This window comes from Petaurus breviceps, unplaced genomic scaffold (genome assembly GCF_028583685.1).
Source record: "Petaurus breviceps papuanus isolate PSGF00001 unplaced genomic scaffold, PetGlider_PUasm1.0 90895, whole genome shotgun sequence".
Classification (NCBI taxonomy): domain Eukaryota; kingdom Metazoa; phylum Chordata; class Mammalia; order Diprotodontia; family Petauridae; genus Petaurus; species Petaurus breviceps.
The window spans coordinates 33,954,811-33,978,595 of record NW_027187372.1 but is presented as its reverse complement, the minus strand read 5'-3'; the positions used below and the strand labels follow the sequence as shown (position 1 = coordinate 33,978,595).

Below are 23,785 nucleotides of genomic sequence, written 5' to 3'. Positions count from 1 at the left end.
ACTGACTTTGGTACACTAGGTTCCCCTCAGCAATGCAAGGTTATAAGACAATTCCAAAGGACTCATGAGGAAAAGGCTATCTACATCCAGAGAAAGGATTATGGAGTCTGAATGCAGATTGAAGCAAACTACTTACTCTCTTTCTCTCTCTTTTTCATTTTGTTTTGTTTCTTCTTTCTCATTATTCATTCCATTGGTTATAATTCTTCTTTACAACTTGACTAATGTCTAATATAAAGATATATGTAGGACTTGTATCAGATTGCATGCTGCTGAGGGGGAGAGAGAAAATCGTAACTCAAAAACCTGTATAACTGAATGTTATAAAATAATAGTAAATTAATTTTTAAAAATTAAAAAATATGATCAAGGGGGTGGCAACAGGTATTAATAATTCCATTGTTGAAAGACAGTCTAAAATATTAGTTTAAATTGCAAAACCCATAATGTGTAATCTTTGATTACATTGCAGGGATTGTATCATATCTTCAGTATAAATAAAACCAGATGATATAAAAAAAGTCTTTCCTAATCTCTCTCAATCTTAGTGCCTTCCCTCTGAGATTATTCAAAACACCAGGATTTTAAAACCTAAAGTTTTAAGTGTCAAACTTTGACCCAAGGGATAAAGAATGGAGTTCATAAATTAGTTATACAAAAAACATTTTCATTTTAATTCACTGTCCCACTGAAGAAGAAAGGTTTAATGAGTAAAAAAGTTAGACCATTCAAAACCCCTACAAATTAAAGGATAACAATGGAGCCTTCAGTCTGAAGCCAAAAATATAATTTAATATTTAACATCTTGTCTGCTTTGGTTTCCCAGACAAGGTGCTAGAATGTCTTCCTCCACGCACAAATCACCTATAACTTTGGTTCATATGATGTAAATAGATAAAAGGAAACACTTTAGTTGAAATACTTTATAAGTTAAAAAAAATCCATCTTCCCCCTTCTGCAACTCAGAATCCCAGGAAGTCATGAATTGTTAATACTATCAAAAGCATGTCATTCTTATTAGGGCAATGTGATCTGCTCTCCTGAGTTCACCTTTATAGGCAAGAAGCAAATGGTGATTTAAATACTTGATGTAGATTTGATTTTTGGAGCTGTAGATACTTGATTTTTCATAATCAACTTCTGCAAATGAAAAGAAGAGCATAAAAACATTTAGTGATGGCTGGAGAGAGCCTTCAAAATTAAAAAAAAATTAACTTTTGTATATTTGCATATATATTTCTATTGGAGACAGCCAGATGGCATGGTGCTGTAGTCAGGAAAACTCCTCTTGATAAGTTAAAATCTAGTCTCAGACACTTAGTTAACTGTGTGACCCTGGCAAGTCACTCAACTCTATTTGCCTCAGTTTCCTCATGTATAAAATGACCTGGAAAAGGAAATGGCAAATCACTCCAGTATCTTTGGCAAGAAAACCTCAAATAGGGTCATGAAGAGTAGGACATGACTGAAATAATTGAACCACAAATATATTTTAATGTATTTAAATAAATCTTTAAATATTTAACTTTTAGACATTTATATGTATATACGTCATATATACCACATATAACACTATATGTATTTAATTTTATTAAAAATGACATGTGACTGAAGTGTGCTCTATAAATGAGAAAGTATTTGTAAAGCCCTTTGAAAACCTCACAGTGCTATTACAGTGTTAAATATTATCTATTAAATTATTCCATTCTATGTAGAGCTAATGTGAATAGTATTGCTCTTATGACAAACACCATAAAAATTGTGAATGAGGTGCCCTTTTCTAAACCAAAGGTTGCTTAAAAGATGGAAATGTATACAGCAAAGGGCCTGGTCAGAATCCATATTCTCTCTTCCTCTCCTTCCCTGCTTCCACACACAACTATAATTCTGGATGCATTTTTCTGCAGCAGGCTGCCCATCTCTTCTAATCCCAAAGTGATTTCTCTCTTTTGAGATTTTCAAGGTTCATAAACATGTATTAGGAAGGGTAGAGAAGACAGTGGTAGAGAAGCTAAAGAACATTCTTGAACCTCATAGGGAATTTTGATGAATTGAGTGTTGAGCCATTGAGAGGAAGTATGGTTAGCAAAGGTAAGCTGGCAGTTCTAAATATACATTTCTACAGCTGTTACAAGTCAGAAAAATGTAAATGAAGAATATGAGAAGGGATGCAGAACGACTCAAAATGCAAAATTATCCCTATAAGAACCTCAGTTTTTAGATGGCACCCCTAAATGCCTGGCATTAAATAGCTGCAACTAAACATTATCTTTGCAGGCTAATATAAAAATCTGACATGGTGTCAAGTAAATACTGTTTTTTTTTAAAAAGACTTAAGATGGAATCAATACAATGGCTGTGGCATTAAGGAAATATCAATATATGCAGAAATAATTTACCTTCATATCTGGGTGAAGATTATCAGTGCTATCACCAGGATTATTGTGTCAAGTTGGTTTTCTTTCTCTACAAGTGAAACATTTGTTATATCTGTAAGTTACAATGATCCACAATGGAAGCATTCTTCTACAACTCATTCTAACTTCTCATTATTCAAAGGATATTTATATGGGAATAATTAATTGGAAGACACAGACCATTTTCCTTTAATTTTTCCCTTTATGGAGTCACAGAATGTTAAGAGCTGGAAAGCAGATCATCTAGAGGAGTGGTTTTCAAACTTTTTGGACTCAGGAACCCATTTTATTCTTAAATTATTGAGGACCCTAGTTCATGTGAGTTATGTCTATCTATATCTACTGTGTTAGAAATTTAAACTAGTACATTTTATTAATTCATTTAAAAATAAAATAATACCTCAATTATGAATTAACATATTTTTATGGAAAAATAACTATATTTTCCAGAACAAAAAAATTAGTGAGAAGATTGGCATCGTTTCATATATTCTTGAAATTTCTTTAATGACTGGTTTAATAAAAGATAGCTTGATTACCCTATCTACTTATGAATTCGATTTGTTGTGATATATTGTTTCATTTGAAGTACAGAAAGAAAACCCAGTTTCACAAAGACATGTGGTTGAAAAAGGAAGCACATTAATAGGCACATTACTTCTCAGTATCATTAAGAAAATAATTTTGGCCTTTCAGACCCACTGAAAGGGTCTCAAGGACCCCCAGGAATCCACAGCCCAAAGTTTGAGTATCACTCATCTAAAGAACTAGAAACCATGCTGTCTGCAATTATATAGATAGTAAAGTTAGGACCATAAAGGTAAATTGATTTGGTCAGGGTCACATTAGAAGATAGGTAGCAAAACTAGTACTGTAACCCAAGCCTTCTTGACTCTGACACCCACTATTCTTTTCAGTACACTTCTGCTTCAGAAGCCCCTGTTTCTTCAATCTGTGAAAGACTGTTTTCCATTTTAGGACAGATTAGGTTAAATGAGAAAAAAATTTATAGGGTCAACATAAAGCAGCTTCTTAGAAACTCAAAAGAAGTAATGTGAAGTTTGAATTTAATATTCATTTGATATTTTCAAATGTAAGTCACATTATTATGCATATCATTTTAAAAGAGTTTTTCATTGGAACCCATAAATCCAGCCTCTAAAAAATTAATATACTGATGATTTTGTGATTTTATTAACATTTTCCTTACTCCAACAGAGAAGATGGCAACTCATCCACAGCTTCTCATCCTTACTCAGAGTCTAAGAATCAGAAGGAACCTTGGAGGCTATGGGCTCCAACTGACCATGAATCTCCTATATAATACTATTAACCAAGAGTCATTTGACCTTTGCTTGAAGACCTTCAGTGACTGGGCATTGAATATATAAATTAGTTTAGGTAAAATTGTCATTTTTATTATATTGGTCTTGCCTACCATGAATAATTAATATTTCTCCAAGTATTTAAATCTGATTTTATTTGTATAAAAAATTTTGTTTATGTATTTCCTGGGTTTGTTTTGTCAGGTGTACTTCTAAGTATTTTAAACTGTCTAGAGTTAATCTACTACCTCCTGAAATGACCCATTCCACTTTTGGAACTTTTTCTATACATTAAGGACAAATCTGCCTCTGCAACTTCCGTCATTCGTATTTCTGCTTTCTGAGACCAAACACGAGTCTAACTTCTCTTTCATTTGACAAGTCTTCAAATACTCAAGAATGTTTCATTCTTAGCAATACTTTATAGATGTTTTTTTCTGGCAGCATCAGTTGTGACGATGTTTATCACCAGCAGGTAGAGAGTACTTATTGAGGTTGACAAGCCTTGGGAGGTTCTTATTATGACATGGATACATACCCCAGAAAGAGAGCAGAACTCTAAGTGTTAACAAAAGGGCATGAATAGAGGGGCCTTGGTACTCCTGATCATGGAGTTACCAACCTCCACTGTTTGTCTCTTATTCATCCGGTCCTTACTAGATAATTTCCCAGCTCACAGAACCTATAGGTCCACATGATCATTACTTCTCAATCAATTCTAAGAGCTCCCTATTGCCCTCAGGATCAAATATACAGTCCTCTGTTGGGCATTTTCAACACTTCATAAGCTGATATCTTCCTAACTTTCAATTCTTTATACACATTACTTTCCTCCACATAGCCTGCAATCCAGGAAAACTGGTCTCTTTTTTACTCCTCACACAAGACTCTCCATTTCTTGATTACATGTATTTCTATTAGTTTTCCCACATGGCTGGAATTCTCTTTCTCTTCATCTCTGTCTCTTGGTTTCCATGGTGGGTAAGAAGCCTTTCCTGATCCCCCTTAATGCCAGTGCCTTCCTTCTTAGAGTATCTCCAATTCATCCTGTATATATCTTTGCTTGTATATAATGTGTTTGCATGTTGTCTCCCCCATTAGAATATGGACTCCTTGAGAGCAGGGACTATATTTTGCCTTTACTTGTATCCTCAGTCTTTAGCACAGTGCCTGGTACAAAGTGGCAGTTAATAAATGCTTATTAACTTGACTTGATTTGTAGTACAGGCTGCTGTTTCTTCCTTGGAGGGGCCAGTTCCCTGTTCTTTGAGAAGAGGATCCTATTTTAACTTACCTCCAAGTATTCAGTAGATCTTCCCTTTCTTCACTATGTAACATTCTTTTATCCTCCCAATATTTTGAGATAATAGAGAATTCTTTTTCTCTCTAATTTTTTTCTTTTTAGTGTCATATTGAGAAAGTTTTCCCAATTTTTTTTTAAAAAGAAACACTTCATTGCTCCTGATAACCTGAAGAGAAGAGAGGTATTCTTCAAGCCCCTTTACCTTCCCTTCTTTGAAGACCAAGGTTGGCTGTGAGCACAGACAGTGATTGCTTAGCTGTGGCAGAAAGCAAGCATCATATACTGTGTATGGGTCATTGCTAAATTATTTCTGTTCTCCACTTGCTGGAAGCAAGATCCACATTCCTTTCTTGTACGGCTTTTGTCCACTTTCTCCTATAAGTCCTCCACAGGGATCTGCCCAACATTGTCTCATAGATTCCTCCATGTTGCTCCTCTTTTCATTCTTCTGGATGTCATCACACTGAGGGACTCCGGATGGATCATGTGAGCTGTTCACTAATTATCCCCCATTCCTGCTTCATGACTGGCTCACTTCCTTTTTTGGCCATATATCTCTCTTGTCATTTCCATATTTACATCACTTATCCTGTGCAATTCTTTGTTGATAATGTGCTACTGCAAAGTACTTCTATCTGCAGCATGCCTCTCCACTGTTCTCCACCCTCCTTTGTCCTCTGGGTGCCCTCAAATGATATCTCCTTGAGATTGTATTTCTTGGCTCACTACTATGTAGCATTACCAGAAGGATGATGATATTAAAAAGATGATCCTTCATTTCATGGAGGTGTTATTCAAAGCACTGCAGAATTTCCCAAATGCAATCCAGCTTGCAGTTCTAAGCCCTGATGGTCTGTACACATGCTGTGCACACAACAGTCTTCATGTTGTGTTTTCCTCTGTAGACAGTTAGAAGTGTTAAGGGAATTTATGGATCTCATAGAGAAGGCTCTTCACTCTTCTGGGACTTGACCTGATTGGGGCCACATAAAGAACTTCATCATTTATAGGGAATTCCACTTCCATTTGGATTCTGAGCTAACATCCTCTATGATAGTGGTAAAGACATTTGGCAAGCTCGTGTTCCCCTATTTTATGCTTCTCCCTCATATTTATGTGGATCTGTGACCTCAATGATTTGGATGTTTACTCTTAACAATTCAGATCACAGCCATCCATGCCTGTTCTCCCTATGTAACCTTTGGCCATATCTTCTAATAAGTTTGCTATAGGCAATGCATACAACATGCTGATAGCCTTCCTTGATGTCTTCTGATATCACAAGGATCTCAGTGGATCACTTGGACTGTATACTTGAACTTCCTTACCACATCGCCCTCACCAGACCATCTTCTCTTCCTAAGACAATCTTTTACTTCTGTTCTTTAGAATTCCACATTAATTACATATCATCGCCTGTTCACACCTACCATATGCTTCTTCACTGACCTTTGTGTGATATTTCAATCCTTCATAGAGTTTTTGTCTTTCATTTTTATAGACATGTAGAAAATGTTGGTTTCAAAATATGGAACTTTGTTTCTGAGAGGATATTGGAGGTTATTAAGAAACTTTGCAATTTTCTAACTTCCTGAAGGCAAGTCAATCTGATTTTTTCCTTCCTATTTAATTCTAGGTCCAATTTATTGCCCATTTATATTGTCTGTCCTAAATTACAACCATACACACACACACACACACACACATATATATATATATATATATAAAACTCATAATGTATTATTCATACATGTAAACTATGTATATGTATTTATAGATCATTATATTACATAGGCTTCCCATACAATTACATGTCATAAACTTGGCAATAGACATTTTTCATCCACTTGTTATTTCCAGTGTTGATAGTCAGACCAAACTCTTAAGAGGATTGGTATCTCTTTTAGGAGATCACCATATTATAGGACTTGGTACAACCAATATAATATCGCTCACAAACAGGAGTATCTATAGGAACTCACCATTCACCAAATCAAAATTTGGTTCAATAATAAACAAACAATAGAATCAGTGGAATCTTGTATCCTTTGTCTGTAAAGATGTGTTCTGCTGCATAATGCTATTTTCAGAAACCTGCCTATTCCCTTCTAGCACCTTCATCAAGGATAAAGATAGATATTATTTTCATAAAGATTTTATAAAGATGGCAAAGTAAGCATAGGTCAATAGTTATAGCTACATTCTCTTAATTTTTTTTCTGGTAATAGTAAGGTTAATTTTTTCAAGCCTTTGAGTATTCTGCACCCTTCAGATAACTTAATAACTGATTTCTCAATACCCTCACAATTGTGTCAACTTCAGCACAGATCTACCCTGTATATAACTGGTCTAATACCAACCATTGTTGCCATTTCTTTTTTCGTTAGTACTATTTCTAATTCCTCATGCAACACAGGGGGAACTGTGATGTTGGAGTTCAGATGTGGTGACTCTATTGTGATTTATGCAGAAAATAATTTGATCCAGAAATTCTGACAGATCTTTTCCATTTTTCATGTTTGTTGTTCTTCCACTTAAATAGTGGAAGAAAACCTTAGATAGACTTAGATTTATTTGAAATGATCTGGTATACTTGTATCTGTGTCCATGATCTCTGTAAACTTATTTTTTTTCTTTCCACTACTTGAGTTTCTAAGAAGCTTGTTTTATGGGACAGTACTACTTAATCTTCCAAAACACTTAAAAATCAACTTATATTCTAAACTAGTATTCTTCTTGATTATCATATGTCTCCACAGGGCAAGAGCAAATGTTTATTGAGTAAGACAATTTCTAGACTGTTTTGTTCTCCTCATCATAGCAATTAATTTACATCAGCTAAACTTCCATAAGAAATAGTGATAGTATCAATGTCCTTTGATTGATTAACGTCCTATCCATTTCCAATTTTTCAGTGTCAATAGCATGTGTAAGTAGGACATATTAGAGTTTTCTCCATTATAGACCACCTCGTCTCATTTATATCTTTTCTTCTTATGTAGTTTTGATTTTTATCTTTCTTCTGGGAAGTGAATAGTTTGCTTTTTATTATATCCTCAGTGCACAGCACACAATAAAAGCTTGCTGATAACTGCATATAGAGGAATAATTTGGAAATGATTCACACATTGGTAACTAGTTGTTTCCATTCTATTAGAATATAATTAGTTTAATTTCTTTTATGTTGTTCAGTGCTGACGATACCCCTCTCAACTCTTCTTAAAGCAAATATTCATATTATATAGGGGTGAGGCCTCTGCATAGTCTACAAGCCTTTGGCTTCTTTCATTTCTTATTTCTGAATCAAACTTCCCACTTTTTTGCCGTTATTATCTTTTTCCACTTTTTCATTAAAGTCACTAAATATTAAAACATGTGTTAATCTAATTTGGAAGCTCTTAAGTTCTTTATAGAATTTCTCTATCTTCTCATTGTTTACAACATATTGTTTCATAACTTGTAGTTATAGGAGTTATTTTATTTTATCTATTTATTTTTAAAGCAATTGGGGTTAAGTAACTTGCTCAAGGTTACACGGCCAGTTATTTCTGGGTGTGGTGCTAAGTGTCTGAGCCCGGATTTGATCCCCAGGTCATCCCAACACTGGGGCCAGTGCTCTTACTCGCTGAGCCACCTGGCCGCCCCTAAGCAATTGGGGTTAAGTAACTTGCTCAAGGTTACATGGCCAGGTGTTTCTGGGTGTGGTGCTAAGTGTCTGAGCCCGGATTCGATCCCCGGGTCATCCTGACACTGGGGCTGGTGCTCTTACTTGCTGTGCTACCTGGCCACCTCTATAAGAGTTATTTTGCAAATGCTTATTATGAGTAATGCTATTTAAGATGCAAGTATATTTTTTCTTGCCTTTGGATGTCAGATAGAACCAATTTTTGCCAACTCTTTTACTTGCTTCTCCAAGGAGAAACTGTGAGTCACGCTTCCAATTATAATTTCAGTTAAAAAAATTCATAGTGAGATTTTCAAGACTGATATGATTCAGTTCTTTCAGTTGTATATCATTCACTGGTCACTGAACAAGGATCTTCATTTAGAATACAAATAGCTTAGTTCTCTAAAATGGTGTGGGGTTTTTTTTTAGCTCTCTTTACCCTTTTCTGTTATTGGCATAATCAGTTTACAAGTAGAATGGAGTCACATAGGACAGAAGGCTGTTTTATGTTTTTGTTGTTTTGTGGATTACCACAAAATTTATTACCAAGTGATCAGCCTACTATGTAGACCTTGTCTGTATTCAGGGCTCCAAAAGCATAACAATCTGTTGTCAAAACCATGTTTGAAGCCCTTCCATCATGAAATGACCTACCTAAGTTTGTATTTTGCTGGTATAACCCTCACAACCTAGTGGTAGTTACCCTTATGCTAGAAAATGGCTTCAAAGTAGGACTTTGTGGAAGGACATTAAACACGGGAAAAATAAAAGTAAAGAAAAAAATTACTGTCCTAGAAAAAAGTAATAGGAAATTTTATCAGCCAAATGCATAGGTTTTTGGAGAGATTAACAGATAATGTCAACAGTTTTAAAGCAAACAAAGATCTATAAAAGAAAATGTATTATGTGAATGTAAGATGTTTCAGTAAAACTTACATGCTTGCAAGAAGGAATAGGTATAAACAATGTGGGCCAACCCAGTCTTTTATAGGGACAAGTTCATCCATGATTTATGTGTTTGAAAAGAGCATACTGAATTCATGAAATGATAATAAATGATGTTTATATTAATAATCCAAAATGACTTTTTGAATTGGAGAACCATAGAAAAAATACAATTTATTTAGGCAGCAGTAGTTTAAGAGTAGGACACATACGTGGTGCTATAGTGGATAGAGTGCTGGGCCTGGAACCATGAAGACCCATCATCCTGAGTTCAAATCTGGCCTCAGACACTTACTAGCTGTGTGATCCTGGCCAAGTAACTTAGGCCTATTGGTATCCGTTCCCTCATCTGTAAAATGACCTAGAGAAGGAAATGGCAAACCACTCCAGTATCTTTGCCAAAAAAACACCAACTGTTTGGTGTTGGAAGTTGGAAGAGTTGGAAATGATAGGAAAATGACTGAACAACAGTTTAAGGGAAATATTTAAAATATTTTATTGCTTTTTTTTTTTAAAGATTGGGTTTCACTATCTCACTAGGCCATAAGTGTGGTGGCTGCTCACAGGTCCAATTTCATTACTCGTCAGCATAGGAACTATGCCCTGTTCTGTTCTTCTGTTTCTGTTTTTTGTTTCTTTTTTAAAATGTAGCACCCCCTCCTTAGGCAGCCTGGCTCCCACTGCATTCCCTTCCCCCCCCCCCCAAGAGCTCCACACACTGGTGCCATACTTGGTGTAGATCAACTTAGCATCTGATCAGCTTAGCACATGGCAGCTCAGAATTCACAAACTCAAGGAATTTGCCAACCTCAGACTCCCTGGTGCAAGAGATTACAGGTGCATGTGACCATGACTGGCTTTTAATTTTTTTGCAAATGCTTTGTTTTGGTAGAGTTACAGATATCTGTCAATCCCTTCAAAGAAACTTTCTGGCTAAAAGTAGTTAATATTAGAAGCAATTTGTAAATATTATAAATAAAAACTTTCTTACAGTGACAACAAATACGAGGGCAAACAAATTTTTAATGAATTACCATGAATAGTTCTAATCAAATATGTTTGTGTACTTGACAGAAATACTTACCACTGGCAGAAGAAGGAGACCCTGTGAAGAAAAAGAAGAGGTAAAATGTAACATTGCAAGTTCGTTATTTCTTTGTATTTGTGTAGCAGTGGTATAGAGCCATCACCAGAGGGCATCAGGGGACTTGTAATTCTGACATAACATGTTCTCTATCAGTGTGGGCTGCATCACACATGATTTCTGTACTTTTTCCCATTCCTGGTGTGTTTTTTTTTTGGAGAGTGCTTGCTGAATTTACATGGGGCATATTGTACTTTGAACAAGAATTGGCTTGTTCAGTTAATTATAATGATGTGATTTGTGCATTTAAGTCAATAACATTTGGAGAGCTGTGTTTTATTCTCTAGAACAGGAAGATGAAGAGAACTTAATCTCTTTGGGTCAATTTGGCTTGCTTAGCTCATTATTTGGTAAGAGAGAATGACCATGAAAATGGACTGCATGTTTTCATGAGTCTGATTATCATTCCAGTAAAAATTTAGTTATTTTGTGTCTCATCTAAAAATTTTTATTTTTATTTAAAAAATAAAAAATTTTATTTTAGGGTCAAGTGTAGTTATTAATTTTAAAGTTAAGTTAAATTTTATTTTCTTTAGTTTGATGAATAAAATATTTACGACTAAATATTTACATTTTTTAAAAAGCTCCTTGTGAGGGGTGGCTAGGTGGCGCAGTGAATAGAGCACCAGCCCTGAAGTCAGGAGGACCTGAGTTCAAATCTGGCATCAGACATTTAACATAAAAAACTAGCCATGTGACCTTGGGCAAGTCACTTAACCCCAATTGCCCTACCTTCTCCCCTCCAAAAAGAAAAAAAAGCTCCTTGTGTACACATTCTAACAACATGTACTATGAATGATTGGAAAGGATTTTGGAGGCTGACAACCACATGTGTGACCTTGGGCAAGTCACTTAACCCTGTTTGCTTTAGTTTCCTCATCAGTAAAATGAACTGGAGAAGAAAATAACAAACTACTCCAATATCTTTGCCAAAAAAAACACACCCAAATGGGGTCACAAAGAGTTGGACATGACTGAAAAATGATTGAACAACAGCAATACTCCAAGTGAGTATTTAGGATAAATTAGAAAGAGGCATTTTAATCAAGTATAGAAATAACTAGAATAATTCTGAATTACAAAAATAAAAACTAGTGAAGAAGGTTGTCAAATTATAATTAAATATTTCTTTTAAAATTTCTGCTCTCTGTATGTGTTTTAAATCTGGAATTCAGTAATAATATTTAAGCCTAGTTGTTTTAAATAGGTATTCTATTTAAAGGTCAATTATCTCCATGTCAAGAAAAGCATGGCAACTACACAAATTTTGTTGTTTGACCAAGAGTCTCTGAGACATGGCTATTACCTGGTGACAACATGGAAAAAATTGCAATTTCATGCCTTTTATTGATGAATATGATGATAATAATAAAATTTCTTAAAGCTAAATCTGGAAATCTAATATATGAAGTCATAACAATAATGTTATAAGATGCTGCATAAATACAATCTATGATATGATTGGTATATATGAGTATAATAGAACTTCCATGAAGGTCGGAGTGGGGCACAAAACAATTCCATTCTGTTGGTAAGCAGAGTTGATAAAAGGCTGAGATCAAAGACATTTTGAACCCCAATAGATATAAAATTGCCAAAGGATACAAATAGGCAGTTTTCCAAAGAAGAAAAGCAAGCTATGAACAATCATATGAAAATCTATTTCAGATCACTAGTAATAACAGAAATGCAAATGTAAACATTTCAGAACTTCTGCCACACACCTATCATGTTAGTAAAAATGACAAATTTTGGAGGTTCTGTGGGAAAATAGGTACCTGATACACTGTTGGTGGAACTAAATGCTTATTAACTGGCTGATATTAGCTTTGTTAGCAGTCATTTTATACCACTAATTCACAGTGAGCTTGAATTCTACTAAAACCCATAGGTCTTTATCCCATAAACTTCTGTCAAGTAAGGTCTCCTTCATTCCATACTCATGTAATTCATTTTAAAAAACGTAAATGAAGGAGTTCTACATTTTTCTCATGTAATCTGATCTTGTTAATTTTTACCTATTTTTAGTTCTTAATGTTACTCTACTCTTAAGTTTATGTCTTCTGAAAGTGTAATTATGTGTCTTCTGAAAGTATAATTCTATGTCTTTATCCAAGTCATTGATACAGAAGTTGAACAATATAGGACAAGGAAAGAATCCTGTGCATTGCACAAGAAACCTTTCTCCAATCTTCTTCCAGGTTGCTATTGATTCAACAATCAATATTCTTTGAAAATAGTCATTGAGGAGTGGCTAGGTGGTGCAGTGAATAGAGCACTGGCCCTGGAGTCAGGAGGACCTGAGTTTAAATCCTATCTCAGACACTTAACATACACACACACACACACACTAGCTGTGTGACCTTGGGCAAGTCACTTAACTGCCTTCCAAAAAGCCAAAAAAAAATCATTGAACCAGTTTCATATCCATCAATATACATAATCATTTTCCAGGCCATTTTTATCTTCCTTGAATTGACACAGTGAAAAAGTAATGGGGCAATTTTTGTTTGGGGATGGAGCATAGAAGAAAGAAGAATTAAAGAGTGAGGAGGTATTTTGGCATTATCCAGAAAGAAGTCTCACAGATAGCTATTGATTAGGGAATTAGAATTATGTTAATTACTGATTTCTAGAACCTGGATAAATATCAACTGTTGATCCAAGAATGGGAGAAAGTCTCAGAGAAGATTGCTCCAAACCATGATCAAAACACCTACAAGTGACCAGGAACCTGGACTTGCTTAGAGAAAAAGCGCTCTAAGCCTTTTATTCCCCATTGGAGATTTTGGGGGAGCAAAAAGGAATAAGAGATTTGTGATTCAAGATATATGGAAAGTGAGGAAACTTAGAGTGACTACAAGGGATCAATCAGCAACTACATATGTAATAAATGTTAGCATCCCCAAGAAAGGAAAAAGTACAAGGGCTGAAGGAGTGCTTTTCTGCTCTCCAGCATTTTGGAGAGGATAAAGGGTTCCTATGTGGAACTAAAGAAATAATCTAAGAAAAATACTCCAAGGAGGCAGAGGAGAATTTAAATCTATTTAAGAGGCTGGATGATGGGAGAATTTGTTATAGGAGAAGAGAAGAAGAAATTTCAGGTTGTTAAATTTTTATGCCATGGAACTAGAGTTGGAAAGTACCTCAGATATCAATCAATCCATTGACCAATCAATAAGGACTTATAAAGTGCTCTGTGCCAACCCTGTTAGGTGCTGGGTTATTTATCCCAACTATTGCCCAAAACATGAATTCCTTCTCCAACATCCATGACAAGTGGTCTCTACTTGAAGACTTTCAATGAAAGAAAAAAGTTCTATGTTTCCAAGTACCCATGCATACTGCCATGTATAAAAAAGAGCTTGAATGAACGAACCTTCTGGAGGTCCCTCTGCTAAAAGCAGAATATCTGGTAAATTCTTGATTTGGCTTGCTGATAATTTCATTGTTCAGAAGCTAAAGGGAGTGATGGGGGAACTGTTGAAATTCAGTACTTCATTTTGACTAATGAGGAGGAATTGGCAACTAGCTGGTGTAGTACTAAAAATGGGAACCTTAAGGGAAAGAGGATATGTCATCAGAAGAGTTTTTAACAGATAAAGAAGGGAAATACCAATCATAGTCTGGTGAGTGTTCTACATTTTATGAGAGTTTTTTTTTTTTAAATTCAGGGACAAGATATGTGGGATTCTATAGCTTAAGACTCTGAAAGAGAAGTCAGCTTAATGAGAATGGGAGATAGAAGAGTTATGGTTGCATTGTGCCATCCTGCCTTTTATGATTGCATCATGAAATCAATCCTCTGTCTCCCTGTGTTGGTTTATTATATTCCTCCCATGCCTGAGGCAAATGTCTACCAAACTGCTGCCCTTGTCCTCCTTCTCATGGTGATCTCACTCACTTTCATAGCTTCAATTCGGCTTATTCATGGAGATAGTTCCCGAATCTGTATATTTGACCCTAAATTTTTCTGAGCTCCACTCCTTCATTTCCCACTGCTTGTTGGATAACAATACTAAGGTGTACTGCCCACACCTCAAATTCAACATGTCTTTTGATGCTTTTGCTAGAAGCTATTGTGGTAAAGTTCTATGGAAAATTACTGTGGCGATCTTCTGAGTATAACAATAGTCACTAGGGGGCAGCATGTTTTCATCAAGAACAAGTCATGCCATACTAACTTCCTTTCCTCATGCAAGTCACTTAATAAATGTTTGATGAATTGAATTTCAACAGGATTATTAAACTGATACCTAGATTTCAACAAGGGACCTGGATGTCATAAAGGTGGACCTGATGGTAGGACTGTTAGGTAGATTCTTAATTGATTGGGTAATAACCCAAATGATGGCAATTAATTGATTCATGTAAACCTGGAAGTGGGGTTCTAGTGAACTCTAGTGGTTCTACAAGGCTCTTGTTTTATTCAAAATTTTTATCATTGACATAGCTTAAGTACAGATGATGTTCTTCTAAAACTTTGATGGAACAAAACCAAGAGGAATGTCTAGTATGCTGGAAAACAATCTCAACAAGATGGACTGATGATCCAAATCAACTGGGATATATGAAAAGTTCTGTATTCAAGTTAATTAAATAAAAACAACAACAAAATTTCCCAAGTACAATACAAGGGCAATATGACTAGATAGCAATTCATGTGAAAATAGCTTTGGGATTTTAGTGACTACAAGCTCAATATAATTTGAAAGCATGCCATAAGTTAAAAATATGGTTATAATCTAAGGCCATATTAATAGAAATGTATTCTTTTTCATTGGAAGATGGAAATGACCTCATTTCCTTGACAGCAGGGATTGTCTTTTGCCTCTTTTTGTACCCCCAGCACTTAATATAGTATCTGACATATAGTTAGTGTTTAATATATATTAATTGATTAAAGGCTACAGCAATAGACTAGAAATTCTGGAAGTTCTAGTTACGTTGGAAACTATTAGAATAAAAGCCTGGTAAAACATTTATTTGAGGACCGGTATAACTATGTTTGGAAAGGTGAATCACCAAAAAAAGGTTAGTTAGCCACAGGGCAAAAAAAATTGGCCACAGTAACTCAAAATATTTGCCAAGGTAGGCTGCAATAGTGATCTGAGTTAGCAGAAGAAGGCCTCACATCAGTGAAGTTCACATCTCTTTTGTATTACTGAAGAGATATCCAGAACAAAAGAAGTCACAGGCCTATTGTTCACTGCCTTAGTTAGATCACATTTGTAGGACTATTCAGTTCTGGGTGCCATGTATTAAGAGAGATGCTGACAGAATGGAGATCATCTAAAAGGTGGCAACCATAATGGCATGCCATCTTGTTTTAAAATAAAATTTCAAAGAAGAGCACAAATATCTAGAAGAGAAAAAGAAAGATAATCAAAGCATGACATTTCATGACTGGTAAAATACTTACTAGCAGTGGTGGTAGTGGTGGTGGTGGTGCTGGTGGTGGTGCTGGTGCTGGTGGTGGTGGTCCTGACAGTGGTAGACTTAACTCCTAAGAGAAAAAATTTACTTGGTTAAAATGTGTTTTCCTCTTTCTCTGTACATTCTCTACTGTGATGATCTTGTCTCTTCCCATGGATTAAATGATTACTTCTAATCAGATGACCACAGAATCTATGTATTTAGTTATAAGTTTTCTGGATCAAGAATTTTTAATGATGCTGTTGAGAAAGTCGATGAATCTCTTGAGAAGTTAACAAATTAGGATGTGCTTAATTAATCTCAACAGATTAGTATTTAGGGGTCTCTCTTGGAAAGGCAGAAGATGTAGCAGGCTCAGGAGGGCTTGAGTTTAAATCCTACATCAAACACTTACTAGCTCTATGACCTTGGGCAAGTCACTTCACCAATCTGGGCCTTAGTTTCCTTATTTGTAAAGCAGGGGGAGGGGAGCTAAACTCAATGGCTTCTAAAATCTTTTTCATCTCTAAATCCATGATTCTGTGACCTCCATAGGATTAAGTTGGAAAAAGGAATTGTGTTATAACAGTAGGGATATATTAGATATAAAGAAGATATAGTAAAAATTGTTAAATATCATAGTCAAGAACTACACTCATTTCAAAATATCATAGAGGTAGAAAGTAGAACATGTATGGATTACATGCATTGGATGAGATAGAAGCCGAAGTGCCTTCCACCTTTCAGATTCTGATTCTATAAATATTATGAATATTATCATTTCATAAAACGAAAAGCATTACAAGGGAGAAGATGAGCCTGCAGTGAGCTTGGTATGAGACCCACAAAGTCAGATGAATATCCAAGAAATACCAAAAGAATCAGAGGAATGGTTTGTCAGATTCCCTATATAAGATTTATGGAAAGACATGAGCAGGCATCATATAGGGTGAGGAGGCATGGATTATTTGTAAAATAGGGGTAGTACCTATACTGCTGAGTTCATGGGTTTACTGAAGCATTAAAGTATATGTGTACACATTGCGGGGCATGGAGTTAGCTCCCCTATTAATAGCATTCTATCACTAGACCACTGCCAGGAATTAGTTTAACAGATAAACCTAGTCACCTTGAAAAGTGCAACGATCACCTATGAGGAAAAGGGACAAAAAGGCAAAAACATATCAATTGGTGAGGTAGAAAAATTGAGGGAATAAGATGAGTTCTAAGTAACATAAGGGTGAGTAAGCCCAGTGTTAGGAGAGGCATATACTAGACTGATGGGCACCATTGACCTTCAGAGAACATGGTAATATCCAACCAGCTTTCTCTCTATCTTGTACCCATCAAAGTGGGTTAGGCTTGGCTGCTGCCATGACTGGAAGGTGAGGTGGCACATGATTTTGTCAAGTCCTGTGTCCTATCTGCCAGGAAGAGAAGTTGAGTGGGAAGTAATAAAAAATAAGCACCAATTTTGGGTCAAGAGAAAAATCAGCAGGAGTATGGAAAGGCATGAAAGAAACCACAGATGAATGTGCCAAAAAGAGAAAGGCAAAGGCAGAAAATCTGTATGCATAGGTGTTTCGTGAGCAGAAAGTAAACATCTGGGGACCTGAAAAGTACCTTGAAGACTCTGATTGTTCACAGGGCACTCACTGTAAACTGGCTGTTCTTCACTCATCAACGTCTATCACCATGTGCTAGCAGGACTCATCTCTGTCTCATACTTTCTGGTACACTCTAGACCCTCCCTCAGACTTTAAAAAAAGTAGACAATACCAGTACTTGAAGGATCCATGATTTTGTCCATGTGGGTACTCCCTTCATCAAAAAGCTATCCAGTGCCTTATGACTTAGTAGATGATCTTTGAGGATTGCTGTAGATCAATCACTCTGTGCCTGTGTAACTGATGTTACAATCCACCATCAGGCCCATTCTCAAAGACTTTTTAGATTAGTAATATTTTCCTGATCTTAAACTCCAACTGCTATAGTTTTCAAGAAGTCAGGTCACATTCCTGCTGAATGATACCTTCAGGTAACATGGACATAGCTTCTTGGCTCTATCCACTATAACAGACTGCCTAGGTTAGCATAGAAAATAAGGTGCAGCTCACTTGTGCTCACCAGGTGTGTCTCCATTTTCCTCAAGGTCACCCACCATGTTAATTTCTCAGAGATTCCTGTGTTCTAAGATTTGCATCCTTACAGTATTGCCCAGAGAACATTTGTAAGTGGGTTCTGAGTATTGAGTAAAATGTTTAAGACTTTAGCATCCTGCTTTGGATTCTGAAGGTGCTTATTTTACTGAATTGAAATGTTCATGAATTTGCTAAAATTATTACTAATAAAGCAGAAAAAAATATTAGATTTGGGAGTCAGAAGACTTGGGTTTGGTAAATTACCAGCTTTTGTTATTTACAAGCTCTATGGCCTTGATGAAGTACCAGAGCTACTCTGAACCCCACTATCTCATTTCTAAAATAAGTGAAAGAAGTAAAGAGTTGGACTAGAACACCAGATTATCTCGAGGGTCTCCAAGACCTTGATCAGAGCACCCAGGAATTACTCTACTGAAGCTCTCTTCCTCTCTAAGTTTACACTAAGTTGTAAAGAACAACTCCCTCATCCTAGCACTGATATGCCAACTAGTAGGGACATATTTGTCCCCAAGCAAAAATGAGAACATAATCCTGTGGGAGACTTGGGTCAGAGATTGGAATGCCAATGTAAACATGTCAAGGCAGTCACTGCCCACTATCACCACCAACACGGCAGCAAAAACAAAACACTTAAGAACTGGCGTTTTGCACCCCATTGACTTCTCAGAGGAAGAGAATGGCAAGTGTGAAGTATTCCTTCTGCTGTCCAAGTCCATGGATGTGTTGGTTAGTTTTGATGAAGTGCTTTTCTCCCCCTCCCCCTTTCTTTTCTTTTGTTTGCAACAAGGGAAGGCTGTCTGGGTAGGAGAGGGAGAAGGGAGATATTTAGAAATATATTCATCTGAGCAGCAGCATCTCTAGAAACAAAAGTCCAAAATATATCAGTGAAATGAAAGAACGACAGCAATAAAAGGATGTTCATTTGTCAATATTTCTGGGACTTAACCTGAACCTAATTGTAGGGGTAAATCCCAGAGGAGGAGTGGAAGAAGTCTTCCCCCCCCCTATAATATTAAAAGGCATTCTGTTAGATCAGAGGGAAGGGCTTCATAGAGAATCTAATTTATTTGGACGTGCCAAAAGGGAGATTGTCTGAGCTCTATGAAACCTTAAGTACCATTGAACATAATCTCTTTTCCCTCTGTGTTCTCATACTTGTTTGTAGCTCTTTGATAACTCTTGAATTGTATGGTATTTATGTAAGTAAATACATCTATTAAAAGCTATTAAATATCTTGACTCTTATTATGTTTACTTGTGTTCATATATTAACTCTCTGATGACAGGGTAAACTCTGGGAGGGAAGCAACAATAACTAATACTCAAGCATGTGGTTTAAGAGGAAGACAGCTGGCTCCAATGCTTACCAGCCATGTACCCACAGGCAAGTCCCTAAGTTTTTGTGAGCATTGGTTTCCCCACATGTAAAATAGGGTGGGGGCTTATCATTTCATTGAAATGGGGAACTCAAATGAAGAAATGCCCTCTCCTGATGCAATCAGCACTTTCTCTCTGAACTAGTGTATGGGGGAAGTGTCAGGGGGTCCACAGGACTTTAACCGACAGCCTCTGGCTTTGAGGCCTGTTCTCTATCCAATACTGAGAGGTAGAATACTACCTTTCACATGTAAAAGAAGAATAACATTATTTATTTAATAAATAGGAATTATTTAATTACAGAGAATAAAGCAATTATTCTTAATAATATTACATTACCAGCCTCAAAGAGTTGTTGTGAGGATAACACTTTTAAAATTGTGACACATAGTCAATTATATATATGTATATATTGAAGTATAGCAGTACATATTATGAAGAATAGTTTATTATATTATATAAATGTGAGCTATTATTATATTATAAAGAAATATTTGTTGAATAGAATTGTGTTCTGGACAATAAAAGGAGGAACAAACGTGTAAGTATGTATGTTAGACAAGATGTAAAAATATGTCTTCCTAGTCTTCATCACACTTGTTAATTGCAATCATTGAAAGAGAAAAAGTTTTGCTTTGAATTTCATTACTTTCAACAAGAGTCTAAAGAGTTCCTGGGATGATGGCTTTTTAGTTGAAACTTGGTCAAGTCCATTTGAAGAAATTTATGAAGCCTACTCTAGGATGGTTGGGTGTTTCTAATAACCTCACTTCATAACATAAATGCTGGCTGAAAAGGAAATGGGGGAGCAGGGATGGTGAGATACCGGGAAAAATGAAAAGAAGGTGTATGAGGCCAGATAGACTCTCCCAAGTTGCTAGTTTTTCTCCCCCCCCCCTTCAGAAGACTTCTGATCATTAATTTGGGGATTCAGCAAAGATAAGGAAAACAGCAGCGCTAAGCATAGCACTAGCCCTATTGGCTACAAAGAGAGAACTGACTGATGTTTCAGGGTGTGGATGCTGCTGGAATGGTTGCCTAACCTGTTGTGATGGATAGACGGAGATAACTCGAGAGCAAATATAAAAGCTACTTATTGGCAATGGGGAGTTGGTACTGCCAGGTCAAGTCAGGGCTGGTCCTGAGGCAGATTCCTGGGCCCTAGACCTAGCAACTTTTGAAGATATACGAAGACCCTCCCAACATTTTCTTGAACTAGTTGATAGATCCTGTGATCTCTAAAAAGTGTCCTAGTCTTATAATTCCTACCTCTATTGCTTTTGCTTCTCAGGGAAAGCAGGAATGGGGTTTATGATTTCAGAAGTACAGAGTTTTCCTCTTATTTTTATTCTGTATGATGACATGTGAATAGCCACAGGGTGCATTGCCTCTGAAATTATATTTTAAAAGTTATATAAAATATAGAAGTCAGTTAGAATCAATATTGATTCCCAGATACAGGGTGGAGATGGAGTCATGGAGAAAGTTATGTGGATATTTCCATCATTTTAACATTTCAGAGTATAGTAAATTTCTTTATCTCTAGGCTAATTTTTCAATCTGACCAGTATTCCACCTGTAAACTTTGGACACTCAAGGAAGGAAATAACAAAAGAAGGTAACAAGCATTTAATAAGTGCCTACTATGTACCAGGTACTATGCAAATCACATTTCAAATACGATCATATTTGATCCTCACAACAACCCTGGGAAGTAGGTGCTATTATTATCAGCCTTTTACTGATGAGGAAACAGGCAGACAGAGGTTAAATGACTTGGCCATGGTCACACAGCTGGTAAGTGACTGAGGCTGGATTTGTACTCAGATCTTCCTAAGAATCGCAAATTACAAAACCCAATGTAAAACAGCATAATTACTAGTATACTTCATAGCAAAACAAATTCTTTTCTTATTTCCACCCAAAGAAGACAGAGATTTTGCAGATAACAGAAAAATGAAGTGCCGTTTTTCTTTCTGAAGTGTTGATCCTTACCTGGTATACATTGTGGAACACTAGGAACCCACGAGTTGTCAGCACCACAGGAAATCTTTTCCTCTCCTTCCATGTAAAATCCAGAACTGCATTCCAGGATCACAGTTTCTTTGTATGTATAATGTGGCCTTCTTCCCGATAGCAGGTGTCCATTTTGGATAATTGGATTTTCACAACGGACAACTGAAAATTAAATGAATCAAATCATTTTACATTGAAGTGGGGGATGTATTGAAAACAAAGACTAAAAAGAACCCTTTGAAAACAATTACCTTTTTTGTCTATTAAAAGAATGCTCATTTAGTCATTTTTTCATTTTTGTCTTTTTTGTTTATATCATATTATAATGTAAGGTTGCAGCACTGGGACAAAAGTGAACCATCAAATGTATTTTCAGACCTAATTTCATTTGTAAAGTTAATAAAAAGTTTAGTAGCTTCATCGTTAATAAATTTATAAAGTTATATGGAACTGCACAAGGTGTTATGGGATAGTGGTTAGAAGAATGTTTTTTTAAAAAGACTTCCTACAAGTCATTTATAAACAAAATAAATGCAAAGCTATTCATAGGTATTTATAGAATATAAGGCGGTGGGGGGGGGGTTGTTGAGTTGCTTCCATCATATCTGACTCTTTGTGACCCCAATTGGAGTTTTCTTGGCAAAGACCCTGGAGTAGTTTGCCATTTTCTTCTCCAGCTCACTTTACAAATGAGGAAACTGAAGTAAACAGGGTTAAGTGACTTGCCCAGGGTCACACAATAAGTGTCTGAGGCCAGATTTGAATTCAGGAAGATGAGTCTTCCTGACTCCAAGTCTGGCACTCTGTCCATTGTGCCACCTAGCTGTCCATACGTGGTGGAAGTACGCATAAATTTGTGTAACATGCACAGAGACTCTGTCAATATAAAAAGAGTTATAAGATGTGAGTAGTACATAGACACAGCAGAGATCAGAAGATGAAACCTAATCAACAAAATGTTATGTTAAAATTATGTTTTAATCTTTTTAGTGAAGTGTAAAGTAGTTTTTGTTTTTATCTTGTACAATAAATGAAATAACTGAAAATAATTTATTAAGAGTTTATTATAGGGGCGGCTGGGTGGCACAGTGAATAGAGCACCGGCCCTGGAGTCAAGAGGACCTGAGTTCAAATCCGGCCCCAGACACTTAACACACACACACACACACACACACACACACACACACACATACCTAGCCATGTGACCTTGGGCAAGTCACTTAACCCCAATTGCCTTCCAAAAAGCAAAAAAAAAAAGAGTTTATTATGTACCAAGCTTGATGCTAAGTATTGAGGGATACAAAAGGGAGACAATTCCATCTTCAAGCTTAATGGGGGAGAACAGACACACGCATGACACATGTATATATACATATACACACATGCATGCAAATACATATATAACATTTTTACTATTTTATATATAGACATACACATGTATGTCTTCCATCTGTGAGAATAGTGGGAGGGAAGGGAATTATGGTGTAGGAAATCACAATGGTGATGAAGGTAACAACCAGGTACTCCATTGCCACACCCTTTTTAGAAGCGATGGTAGTGTTGGTTTAATTGCAGTTCTCAGAGGAAAAGGTGAAATATGTGGTGGTGGTGGTGGTGGTGGTGGTGAATGGCCTGGCGAAGAGGAATGAATGAGTGAATGAATTAATGGATGAATGAAAAAACATTTATTAAGTGCTTACTATGCACCAAGTATTGTAACAAGTGCTGGGGATACAAACACATAAGCAAAGATGGAGCCCGCCTATAAGGAGGCCCAGGTGGCTAGGTGGTAGAGCAATGAACCTGGAGTCAGGCAAACCTGAGTCCAAATTTGCCCTCAGACTCTTACTTGCTGTGTGATCTTGCAGGCAAACCACTTACCCTCTGTTTCTTCATCTATAAAAAGAGATGATAATAGCACTTATCTCCCACAGTTGTGATGAGGATAAAATGAGATAATTTTGCAAAGTGCTTTCCAAACTTTAAGTGTTATCCATAATTGCATCCTAAACAA

General features: G+C 36.2%; 1 protein-coding gene across 1 annotated transcript in view; it reads right to left on the bottom strand.

Annotated features, from left to right (window-relative positions):
- Positions 1–767: 767 nt before the first annotated feature.
- Positions 768–23,785, bottom strand: part of LOC138151257 (uncharacterized) — a 102,224-nt gene continuing 79,206 nt past the window's right edge. The window contains exons 13-17 of the mRNA XM_069074772.1: positions 21,751–21,933; positions 16,224–16,307; positions 10,742–10,762; positions 2,400–2,466; positions 768–1,140 (exon numbers count right to left, since the gene is read on the bottom strand). Of these exons, the coding sequence (XP_068930873.1) occupies positions 2,402–2,466; positions 10,742–10,762; positions 16,224–16,307; positions 21,751–21,933 (353 nt within the window). The 3' untranslated portion in view covers positions 768–1,140; positions 2,400–2,401. The remainder of the gene's footprint in view (positions 1,141–2,399; positions 2,467–10,741; positions 10,763–16,223; positions 16,308–21,750; positions 21,934–23,785) is intronic.